This window comes from Carcharodon carcharias, chromosome 3 (assembly GCF_017639515.1).
Source record: "Carcharodon carcharias isolate sCarCar2 chromosome 3, sCarCar2.pri, whole genome shotgun sequence".
Taxonomy (NCBI): Eukaryota; Metazoa; Chordata; class Chondrichthyes; order Lamniformes; family Lamnidae; genus Carcharodon; species Carcharodon carcharias.
The window spans coordinates 2840007-2852751 of record NC_054469.1 but is presented as its reverse complement, the minus strand read 5'-3'; the positions used below and the strand labels follow the sequence as shown (position 1 = coordinate 2852751).

Sequence of the window (12745 nt, the reverse complement as noted above, 5' to 3'; positions counted from 1 at the left end):
TTCCAATTCTGCAGGTGCTTCATTTGCTTCCATATTGCCCAATACTGAATTCGATACATCAGTAAAGTTACTTGCATCAGTTCTTTGCCCAACTGGACCACAATTCAGCAAAGAGGTTTTATCCAGCAGCAGCATTCAGTACAAAAAGCCCCTCCTTGCCGTGCCAAAAGGCACAGAGGGCATGTCCCCGAGGCGGGAGGAGGGATTCCCCAACTGTGAGAGTGGGCTCTTTCACACATGCGCACGATAGAGCGCACATCTCCCTGAGGCTAAGTGCAGCCTCAGGGAGGTCGCTGAAAGGCTGGCAAATATAACAAAAATCTAAACCTGTCCCCCTCATGTGAAAATGTCACGCAAGGTGGGACATGTTACTGAAATAAACAAACTTTATTAAACATTTTTCAACCCGACATTAAACCTCATCCTGCCACTGGATGAGGTTTGTAAAAAAATCACCTACCCGCCTGCCCGTTGGGTCCATGTGCTGAGCCAAAGTTCGCACAGGCCCCTCAAAATCATTGACAATTGGCAAGTTAAGGGCCTTAAAGTGGCCTTTCATTAATGGCGGGTGTGTGTCCCACTGCTGAGTGCACCCACCCACCAAAATATCGCAATGCTGTACGCTGACATCAGGATACTCTCGCAATGTCAGCGCGCGACACTTTAAGCACTGGTGTGTAGGCTCCACCACGCACACATCAGCCAGAAAATTCTGCCCAGAATGTTTACGGCACAGAAAGAGGCCACTCGGCCCATCAAGTCTGCCCCGGCTGAAAAATGAGCCCCCCAGCCTAACCCCACTTTCCAGCACTCGGACCGTGGCCCTGCAGGTTACAGCGCTCGAGGGGCATATCCAGACACCTTTTCAATGAGTTGAGGGTTTCTGCCTCTGCTCCCCTTTCAGGCAGCGAGTTCCAGACCCCCACCGCCCTCTGGGTGAAGTTTTCCTCAGCTTCCCTCTAAACCTTCCCAGGCCCCTCAAAATTTTCTACATCTCAGTCAAATCTCCCCTCAGCTTCCCCTGTTCCAAGGAGAACAATCCCAGCCCATCCCTCGAGCTTGTTCCACCATTCAGTAAGATCACGGCTGATCTGCTTCCTGCCTTTCACACCTTTGCTTATCAAGAATCTATCCAGCTCTGCCTTAAAAATATTCATAGATTCTGCTTCCACCACCTTTTGACAAAGAGAGTTCCAAAGACTCACGACCCTCTGAGAGGAAAACTTTCTCCTCAACTCTGTATAAAATGGGTGGCCTCTTATTTTTAAACAATCTTTCATCTCAGCTGCATTTTCCATTCTCAGCAACATCCTTGTAAACCTCCTCTGCACCATCTCTAATGCAGTTACATCCTCTCTGTAATGAGGTGCCTCAGAATAGGAGGAGACAGTGGCTTCCTGATAACATCACTAGAGCAGTAACCCAGTGACCCAGGCTAACTCGCTGGGAACCTTGAACTCTATGGTGGAATTTGAGTTCAATACAAATCTGGAATTAAAAGTCTAATGATGACCCTGAAACCATTGTCAATTGTTGTAAAAACCCATCAGGTTCACTAATGCCCTTTAGGGAAGGAAATCTGCTGTCCTTACCTGGTCTGGCCCTACATGTGAGTCCAGACCCACAGAAAGTGGTTGACTCTTAACTACACTCTGAAATGGTCCTAGCAAGCCACTCAGTTCAAGGGCAATTAGGGATGGGCACATCTCATTCCCATGAAAGAATCATTTTTAAAAAGCACACCGTACTCAAGTTGTGGCCTTAGTAATGCTTTATATAGTTCCAACATAACCTCCCTGCTCTTATATTCTATACCTCAGTTAATAAAGGAAAGGATTATATATGCCTTCTTAACCACCTCATTAGACTGTCCTACATCCTTCAGGGATCTGTGGACATTTTCTCCAAGATCCCTCACTGTTAATGGTTCTACTATCTTTACTCCGTACCACTGCACCCCCACCTCCGGCAAGGTGAACCTGTTCCCTTGAACTTATTGCTAACTTAGAATCTCAACTGAAGGAAATTTCCAATCAATGAAGAGACATAGTCTGTTAGGCCAGCTATAGACTGGGTCCTGAAATAAGAGGACCTCTCTCTCTGGAGTCTCCAACCCAACAGTTATCTTAGGGTAGAACATATATAGAGGTATATTATAGCAGAATAAACTACTGTCAAATTGCCCGATATCAGCTCTTAGAATTCTAACTTAGAATCCTAGGATATTGGTAATGTATATGTGGACTCATGAGAGTGTTAATGTGAGACTCCAGTTCTTTTATATTTTATAATAAATGCTGATGATTTAAACCAATTATGGATTACTGTTTATGCGTGAGGATTATATATTTTTTTATTTGTTCACGGGATGTGGGTATCACAGGCTGGGCCAGCATTTATTACCCATCCCTAAATTTCCCTCTGGACAAGGACATTTCAGAGTCAACCACATTGCTGTGGGTCTGGAGTCACACGTAGGCCAGACCAGGTAAGGACAGCAGATTTCCTTCCCTAAAGGACATTAGTGAACCAGATGGGTTTTTACAACAATCGGCAACGGTTTCATGGTCATCATCAGACTTTTAATTCCAGATTTTTATTGCAATTTCACCCTCTGCCGTGGGGGATTCAAACCCGGGTCCCCAGAGCATTACCTGGGTCTCTGGGTTACTAGCCCAGTGACAATACCACTATGCCTCCACCTCTCCCAATAGAGGGTAACTAAAGAGAATCAGAACAGGCCAATCCCACATACAGAAACAAAAACTGCTGGACAAACTCAGCAGGTCTGACAGCATCTGTGGAGAGGTAGGCAGAGCTAACTTCTCGAGTCTGTATGACTCTTCATCAGAACTAGAGAAACAGAAATGTGGTGAAATATAAGCTGGTTAAGTGGGGGGGGGTTGGACAGGACAGGAGGCCAGTGATAGGTGGAGGCAAAGGCGAGATTGCCAAAGATGTCATAGACAAAAGGACAAAGGGGTGTTGACGGTGGCGATACTGGCTAAAGGAGGTGTTGATGGTGACATTAAGGGTAGAAAGCAGCATGAGCAAGTGACAGATGGTCCTAGTGGGGTTGGGGTGGGGGGAGGGGATTGAAATGTATGCAAATAAATTTTAAAAATAATAATAGAAATAGGTGGGAAAAGAAAAATATATAAATAAGAAAAATATTATAATTATAAGGAAAAAGTGGATACAAGATACATACTATGTTGAATTCACCATAAACAAACAAATATTGATTAAAGATAATTATACTTAACAATAATTTTTTACGGGTTTGAAGTGTCTTTGTCTCAAATAGGGAATCCTGGAAAGGCCCGGGACTTTACGGAGGTCTAAAAGAAGGCTGACTGGACTGTCTGAGCAAATTGTCACTAATTTAAAGAGAACTTCAGCAGACACCAAATCAGCCTTTCATTGTGCCTTGTCTCTCAGGAAAACAAGTTAGAAAAACCACTTCCTATCAATTTGAGGACCTTGCCGACCATCTTGTTCGGGTGCCTAGAAAAAAATCCAGCCTCTGGGCATGTTTCCAACAGCATGATGACTCAAGGCCTTTATATACTCTTGACATCCCGGCAACAATTCAAACACTGCAACCGTGCTTTAATGTCAAACTGTATTCCTAATGGTGTTTGCTTAATTAGCATCTTAATTTTCTCATGAGATATGTTAATTCTGTCAAATCACTTACTCTCTCCTCTCAGTATTCTCCTATTAACTGTATAATCCTTTGCCTTGTTTGACCTCCCCAAACACATCACCTCACACTTCTCTGGGTTGAGTTCCGTTTGTCGCTTTTCTGCCCACCTGACCAGTCCTTTGATACCTTCTGCAGTCTACAGCAACCCAATTTTTGTGTTGTCTGCAAACGTTTTGATCATTCTCCCTACATCTACATCCAAACCATTGATATACATCACAAAAAGCAGGGGACCTGGTACTGAGCCCTGTGGAACCCCACTGGAAACAGTCTTCCACTCACAAAAACACCCATCAAAATTACCCTTTGTTTCCTGCCACTGAGCCAATTTTGTATCCAGTTTGTTACATTCCCCTGGATCCCATGGGCTTTTATTTTTTTAACCAGTCGGCCATGTGGGGCCTTGTCAAAAGCCTTTCCAAGATCCATGTAGACTACATCAACTACACTACCCTCATCAATCCTCCTTGTTAAATCCTCCCCCAAAAAATTCAATCAGATTAGTCAGAGACCACCTCCCCTTAACCAATCCACGCTGACTGTCCCTGATTAATCTGTGTCTCTCCAAGTGACAGTTCATCCTGTTCCTCAGAACTGAAGAAGTGATGGAGCTTGGATTGCAACCTTAGTCTGGGATTTTGGACATGCCGAGCTGGCAGACCCAGCAAGGAGTGAGGGAGGTGGGAGGAGGGGCTGGGTTTGAGGACCCAGAGGGGAGATTAAACAGGGGGCACGGTTGTAGCAGGTTGGGGGTGCCAACATTGGGCACAGGGCACCCCAGAAGGAGGTATACCACCCTTCCTGCCCTACAGCAGCCCGTGCAGTGAAAGCAGCGGGTGCCCGCCTCGCTTGCCCTGCCCCATGTGAAATAGCGGCGGAGTAGGAATAATGTCACCGGCCTCATTGCATAAGCACCCCCACTTTAAAATGTGTTGGTGGAAGGGGGTGGGGGAGCAGAAAACTCAGCCCATGAAGTTGGTAGACGAAAGGAGAAAAGCGACAGAGCTAGAATGGGAATGTGGCCGACAGAACCAAGAAATAACACAGCGACGCAGGGAGGGATAAGAAATGTGGCCGAATGACAAACACGCTTCAGTTGACAATGAAAACCTTGCATCCTTCCCCTTTCAAGGCTATCAACTCCCAGAGTCTGCGTCTCACGTTCAAGAGTCTTTATCGCAGCATCTGCAGGAGATCAGTGACCCTTCTCAAGTCAGAGCCAAAGCCCTGCTGATACAAGTTTCACTGACATGTTTCGATTATTTGGGCACATGCTGTTGTCATGTCCATTGTTCCATTAAAATAACTGTCTCGATTTGCTGTGCACCTGGCACTTCGTTGAGTGACACTGAGAATTTATTGTTGCTACAATTCTCTGAAACCTAACCACATGGACATTCTGCTCCATTTCTCATCTTGCTCCACTTCTAGTTGCCGGTGTCAACGCTATTCTGAGTTCGGTTGCTAAGTTTAGCTCTTATTGTCATTTAGCTCACATCGTAAATTAACGCTAAAACGAAGGAGATTCACCAATGTGTCAGTTAAATTTCGGGAAAGCGATCAGTTTGCATTGCCAGCAGATGTTTGCCAGCAAAGGATAAATCAATTCTAATGGAAGAGGACAAAATCAGGGAGAGATAGAGTAAATACATAGAGAATTGTATGACTGTGACCGAGGACCTCAACCACCAATCAAAAATGAAGACAGATCCAGAAATTTTGCAAGAGAAAGTGGACCTTGCACAAGTATTGGGATTCAGTGATGGTAATGCCATTGAATGTCAAGGGGCAATTGCTGGATTCTGTCTTGCTGGAGATGGTTATTGCCTGACACTGTGTAGCATGAATGTTACTTCCCACTTGTCAGTCAGGTGGAAAACTCTCCGCTGGTTGGAGTCATACCTAGCACAAAGGAAGATGGTTGTGGTTGTTGGAGGTCAGTCATCTCAGCTCCAGGACATCACTACAGGAGTTCCTCAGGGTAATGTCCTCGGCCCAACCATCTTCAGCTGCTACATCAATGACCTTCCTTCCATCATTAGGTCAGAAGTGGGGATGTTCACCGATGATTGCACAATGTTCAGCACCATTCACGACTCCTCAGATACTGAAGAAGTCCATGTCCAAATGCAGCAAGACCTGGACGATATCCAGGCTTGGGCTGACAAATGGCAAGTAACATTGGTGCCACACAAGTGCCAGGCAATGACCATCTCCAACAAGAGAAACTCCAACCATCGCCCCTTGATGTTCAATGGCATTACCATCACTGAATCCTCCACTACCAACATCCTGGGGGTCACTATTGACCAGAAACAGAACTGGACTAGCCATATAAATACTGTGGCTACAAGAGCAGGTCAGAGGCTGGGAATTCTGCGATGAGTAACTCACCTCCTGACTCCCCAAAGCCTGTCCACCATCTACGAGGCACAAGTTAGGAGTGTGATGGAATACTCCCCACTTGCCTGGATGAGTGCAGCTCCCACAAAACTCAAGAAGCTTGACACCATCCATGTCAAAGCAGCCCGCTTGATTGACATCACATCCACAAACATTCACTCCCTCCACCACCGACACACAGTATCAGCAGTGTGTACCATCTACAAGATGCACTGCAGAAATTCACCAAGACTCCTTAAACAGCACCTTCCAAACCCATGACCACTACCATATAGAAGGACAAGTGCAGCAGATAGATGGGAACACCACCGCCTGGAAGTTCCCCTCCAAGTCACTCACCATCCTGACTTGGAAATATATCGCCGTTCCTTCACTGTCGCTGGGTCAAAATCCTGGAACTCCCTCCCTAACAGCACTGTGGGTGTACCTACACCATATGGACTGCAGCGGTTCAAGAAGGCAGCTCACCACCACCTTCTCAAGGGCAACTAATGATGGACAATAAATGCTGTCCCAGCCAACGATGCCCACATGCGGTGAATGAATAAAGAAAATAAATCCAAGCCTGGAATTTGTCCAGGTCTTGCTGCATTTGGACATTGACTGCTTCAGTATCTGAGGAGTTGCAAATGGTGCTGAACATTGTGCAATCATCAGTGAACTTCCCCACTTCTGACCTTATGATGGAAGAAAGTCATTGATGAAGCAGCTGAAGATGGTTGGGCCTAGGACACTAATGTGAGGTAGTGCACTGCAGGAACTCACCAAGGCACCTTAAACAGCATTTTCCAAACCCACGATCTCAACCATCTTGAGGGAGATGGGCAGATCACTAACTGGAAGTTCCCCTCCAAGTCACTTACCATGCTGACTTGAAAATATATCATCATTCTTTCACTCTGTCAAAATCCTGGAACTCCCTCCCTAACAGCACTGTGGGTGTACCTACATCACATGGACTGCAGCGGTTCAGAAAGACAGCTCACCACCACCTTCTCAAAGGGAATTAGGGATAGGTAATAAATGCTGGCCCAGCCAGTGATGCCCACATGAATAACATGAATAAAAGGACTCTTGCAGTGATGTCCTAGGTATGTGATGACTGACCTGCAACAACCACAACCATCTTGCTTTGTGCTGGGTATGACTCCAACCAGTGGAAAGTATTCCCCCTGATTCCCATTGGCTCCAGTTTTGCTAGGGCTTCATGATGCCACACTCGGTCAAATGTGGCCCTGATGTCAAGGGCAGTCACTCTCACCTCAGCTCTTTTGTCCATGTTTGAGCCAAGGCCAGGAGTTCAGGAGCTGAGTGGCTCTGGCAGAACCCAAACTGAGCCACATCATGTCACTGTTGATGACCCCTTCCATTACTTAACTGATGATTGAGAGTAGACTGATGGGGCAGTAATTGGCTGGGTTGGATTTGTCCTGCTTTTTGTGTACAGGACATACCTGGGCAATTTTCCACATAGCTGGGTAGTTGCCAGTGTTGTAGGTGTACTGGAACAGCTTGGCTAGGGATGCGGCAAGTTCTGGTGCACAAGCCTTCAGTGCTATTGTCAGGGCCCATAGCCTTTGCAGTATCCAGTGCCATCAGCTGTTTCTTGATATCACATGGAGTGAATCGAATTGTCTGAAGACTGACATCTGTGATGCTGGGGACCTCCGGAGGAGGCCGTGATAGATCGTCCACTCGGCACATCTGGCTGAATATTGCAGCAAATACTTCAGCCTTATCTTTTGCACTGATGTGCTGGGCTCCCCCATCATTGAGGATGGGGATATTTGCGGAGCCTCCTCTTCCAGTGAGTTGTTTAATTGTCCACAATCATTCATGACTGGATGTGGGAAGAGTACAGAGTTAGATCTGATCCTTTGGTAGGGGAACACAGAGTTCTGTCTATCACTTGCTGCTTATGCTGTTTGACACACTTGTCGTTCTGTGTTATAGCTTCACCAGGTTGACACCTCATTTTTAGGAACTGCCTGGTGCTGCTCCTGACATGCCCTCCTGCACACATCATTGACCAGGGTTAATACCCTGGTTTGATGGTGATTGTGGAGTTGGGGATAAACCGGGCCATGGGGTGACAGCTTGTGGATGCTGGTCCAAATCGACTTTAATTGTTTTTGTTCCAATGTCAGCCTGGGGTGGACTGGTGGAGACATGGGAAACAGAGTTAAAGCCACATGGAAGAGGATTAGATGAGGGATGTGTCCAATCCCCTGAGACTACAAGCAGACAATGCAGTAGATGGGCTCTCTGAGAGGGGTTTGTTCTGGAGCTGAATCAATATTCCCCAGTGTCTATGGGATGGAAGCGCCCTCTCTCTGCCCCACAACATACCCAGTGTGGAACTCACACAAACAACAATATGATCATTGGCATTTCAACATTTCTTTCATTCATGAGACTTTGTGTGTAAATTGGATGAGTGCTGTGTCCTTCAGTGGGGTGACTTGTGGAGCTGTCTCTCGAGCCAGGGTCACCTTTAGTGCTTGATTCAAAACAGGCCCCATGTCTGTGTGAGCCGTGGGAATGCGGCTTGATGTTCAGGAGCCCGTGGACCGCGGACTCTGTGTCAGTCTGATTGGGAAACTCATTTCCTGTGGCTGCAACAGCGCTGGGGTCAAAAGGGGGGGAGTCGGCTCCATAGCCTCACTTGTCTGGGAGGAGCCGCTTGTTCCAATGGATGGAGGAGGGCTTTTAGGCTTGTTATTGATTACAATGTGTTCCGCCCAGAAATGTTGGCTGTCTCCCAAATTGCGCACAGAGTGTGGATTTGCGGGGATTGAAGGCAGTGAGTGTGTGCGGATGGGCTGCTGTTTTGATGCTGGGAGCCGGGATGTGCCGTCCTGTTTCTATTCACTGGATAATCTGCCAGGTGGGTGGATTCTCGCTCCGTCCATAGTCCAGAGCTGGACTCCCCAGGAGCAGCTGCAATCCACATGGACTCGGCCTTTACTGGGAGAATCTGTATTTTCCTCCCCTGAAGCTTTAGTTTCTGTGATTGCTAGGATTAAATCTGCTTCAATTATCCGTATTTGTAAAGCTGGTTAAATGAGCCAAGATTGAGCTGGCACCGACTGACATGATTGAAGAGGGAATCCCCTCCCTAAGGTATTGAGCAGGTGAAGGGGTTGCTTTGAAGGAGACAATGGTTTTCAATGTGTGGCCAGTGAAGGAAGGATTGCTAAAGGGAACTGAAGAAGAGATGATGAGGCTAGAATTGGGCGGGCTGGAGGACAGGAAGATGCAAAGGGCGGAGTGAAGGATCCCAGGTCCCCAGAGAGCCTGATCTTTCAATTGCGATGCCAGCCTCTGGAGCACAGCCAGAGCAGTGCTGTGTGGCTGCTAGTTAACCGCTTCAGCAGCTGATTGAGAATGAGAGAACAGATAGCAGAACATGGCTGTGAGCTGTATGGAGTTTGTCCCACTGTCTAACCGTCCCTGTGCTGAAACCAAGCGCCTTTCATTGCCTCTCTTGCAGCTTGTACCAAGGATGGGCGCGTTCTGATCGCCATCTCCAAGGATTTAACGCTGCCTCCTGTAAACCTGACAACGGTGCATCTGAAGGATGGACACGGAGCTGAGTGCAGTCCGATCGTGGTGTCTGTAGACACTGTGCTCTTTCAGTTCGCAGTCACTGAGTGTGGCACTACTCAGCGGGTAGGTATTGTGACTTGGGAACCCCATCATTGGCTGCGAGTCGGCTACTGATGGTCGTCTTGTGTCTCTTGCAGCTGGACGGGGTGAATGTGGTGTATGAAACGGATGTGTTGGCTGAGTTTGAGATCTTGGATGCAGCTTTGGGCTCGGTGAGCCGGGACAGTCCCTTCAGGTGAGAATGGGAGCACATTGAGAGGCTGGAGGTGGGGAGGAGCTGAATTGTGCAGACATACGTGTCCGTTCTGTTGCAGGCTCCATGTCCAGTGCAGTTACACGGGAAGCCAGGAGTCTGAAGTGCAGCTGAAGCCCCGAGTTTACACCCTTTCTCCGCCACTGCCTGTCACTGAGGCCGGCATTCTGCTTCTGGAGCTGAGAATAGCGAGAGGTAGCGAGTGCTCAATGATGGCGAGTAGTGTCCAACTTGAGGCTGTGTGTGCACATAGTGGCGCTCTGTCATCTATCTGTCTCTTCAGATGCTGCCTACCGGAGCTGGTACGTGGCCACTGACTACCCGATCGTCAGTGTGCTCCGGGAGTCCGTGTTTGTGGAGGTTCGTGTCCTGAAGCGGAACGACCCGACCCTGGTGCTGGTCCTCAATGACTGCTGGGCGACCCCCAGCCCCGAGCCGTATTCGGGGCTCCGCTGGGACCTCCTGGTGAACAGGTAAAGGAGCGAGTGAGGCACCTTGGGCTAGATTGGGGATGAGACAAGAGCAAATGGGCCAGTGCGGGGATTTAGTGAGTGACTGAGTGAGTGAATGAATGATCTTTGCCATTGAGATGCCTCGCTCTCCATTCCCTTCAACATAGCCAATGAGTGGCTTCTAGTTGTGTGATGTGTAAAGCTGCCTCTCGTGCCCCCTCCCTATCTAACCCCCCCTGTCTGTGTCTGTGTCGCAGGTGTCCCTTTGCTGGTGACAACTACAAAAGCCGCCTGGTCCCGGTAGACGCTGCTTCCCATTTGCGGTTCCCAACTCATCACCATCGCTTTGTAGTGAGCACTTTCACTTTCTGGGAGCGAGTTTGGGCCCGGCCTCTGAGCGGGGAGGTGAGCTTCCTTCAGTGTTAGTGTGTCGGGGCCTTGGTTCAATTTGTTCCCGGGCTGTTGCTGAGAGTCACCCTGTGAATGGAGAAGCATCAATCTCCTGACTGGGAGCTGTGGGACTGACCATGCTGCACTCTCTCTCTCTCTCTCTTTGCAGGTCTACTTCCACTGCAGGGCTGAGGTGTGTCACCCTTCCATCCGAGAGAACTGCACAGCTCCCTGCAGCCCCAGTAAGTACCTGGGATCGGACTAGAAACTGAAGCCTGATGGTGAGGGGGTGGGGGTCCCATCTGGACACTGGCTTCCCTCAACAAGGGCTCCAGTTGCTCCCAGGAATCGTGTGGTGAATCTGGAGACTCTGAATTGTTGTGGGAAGTCCCCCCAGTTCCATTTGGTGCAGTTTGACATTGGGATAATTTTGGGGTGTTGGGTGTGAGTACATGTTCCAGCAGGAAGTTAGTTATCAGGAAGCCTGAGCAGTACTTTGGTTCCTTGTTCCTAATGTGGATAGTGAAGCAGCCTAACTGAGCTTGCTGAAGTCTCCATCTGTTGCTTCAGGTACACTCCACTCCCAATTTCCTGGTTGGTAAGAGATCCCATCTTTGGCATTGGGAACACTGACCCAGTGTCCAATTGTCAGCTTCCTTAGTGGGAATTCCAGCTGGAAGGGGAATGGATAACCCCTTTCCAGGCAGCTGGGACATGGAAGTCCTGTGGAATATTTGGGTAAAGCAGATGGTGAAATTGGTTCTCACCAGGGGAGCAGTTATTTATTGCAGTGGCAGTAACAGGAAATGTTACTCAGTTCAAGTGAGTCCTTCCTCCAGAATATGCAGAGAAACAATATTTGAGCACAGGCTGATTTCCCATCCCTGTCTGGTACCCATTTTCTGAAGGTTTATTGTCCATTGGCTTGAATGTTGTGGCTTCAGAAGCTTGAACCTTTCTCTTTCTCTTCCCCCAGAGAGACGAAGAAGTGTTGATGATCAGTCTGGAGCCTTGGTGACTGCTGAGGGCTCCATCATTTTCCTGGGAGATGAGGAGAGATTGGCTGTTGGGATGGAACAGGAAGAGAAAGGTAAAGGAGGAATCTCTTCCTGTGTCTAGTGATGGAGTAACTGGTGACCCTCTAACCCTGGCTTTCTCTCTCTCAGATGCTGCTGTGGATTCCCCCTCCCATGTTGTTCCTGGATTAGCTGTTGGGGTAGCGCTGCTCTCTGTGACCCTGTTGGTTGGGACTGTTGCTGTGTGGAAAATGGATGTGACTGACAGGCTGGGCACTGAGTGCAGCTCAATGGAACTGTAGATGTTTTTTCAATAATAAACACTAATTATGTCATCTAACTTGTGATTAGTTGGTTGTTTTTCACTGCCAAGTGAGTTTCTCTGGCTCCAGGTGCAAATCATTATTACATCCTATTCTGTAAGATACCCAGCAAACTGCATTAGGTCAGTAATACATTCTTCACCCAGATTCACTTCTATCTAAGCTTGATTCTGTGGCTTAATCTCTGGTTTCTTCACTGTCCTTTCCAGGGGAAGTGGTTGGACAATCCTGGCTAGTTGTGTTCTGCTGGCACCTCACTTGCCCATTGCAAAGTCCTCCCACAGGAACAACTGTGACCTCCCTTGAATATTGCTTTGGATGCTGCAGTATTAGGATGGTTTTGGGGTTCCCATGATCAACAGGGAAATGTTCTGTTTTCCAATTGAGGATTACAGCACTGTCTACCTAATAATATTTTTCAGGATTGAGCTTCATTCCTACTAGTGATGAATTTCAGATAATGAAGAGCAACAGGTGATAATGAAGCAAAATGGAGACAAACCCAACATGGAGCAGCAGGAGCTCAGTCTGAGCAGGACGGGTGGTTAACAGTGAGGTTGAGTGTCTTGGGCTTCATGAAGATATAGACG

General features: G+C 47.8%; 1 protein-coding gene across 1 annotated transcript; it reads left to right on the top strand.

The window, feature by feature from the left end:
- Positions 1–5371: 5371 nt before the first annotated feature.
- LOC121275747 (zona pellucida sperm-binding protein 4-like) lies at positions 5372–12153 on the top strand. The gene is made up of 9 exons (XM_041183341.1): positions 5372–5474; positions 9582–9784; positions 9859–9956; positions 10036–10169; positions 10258–10447; positions 10684–10831; positions 10986–11058; positions 11793–11906; positions 11983–12153. The coding sequence occupies exons 1-9, from the start codon at positions 5372–5374 to the stop codon at positions 12132–12134; spliced, it is 1215 nt and encodes a 404-aa protein (XP_041039275.1). The 3' UTR covers positions 12135–12153.
- The last annotated feature ends 592 nt before the right edge of the window (positions 12154–12745 follow it).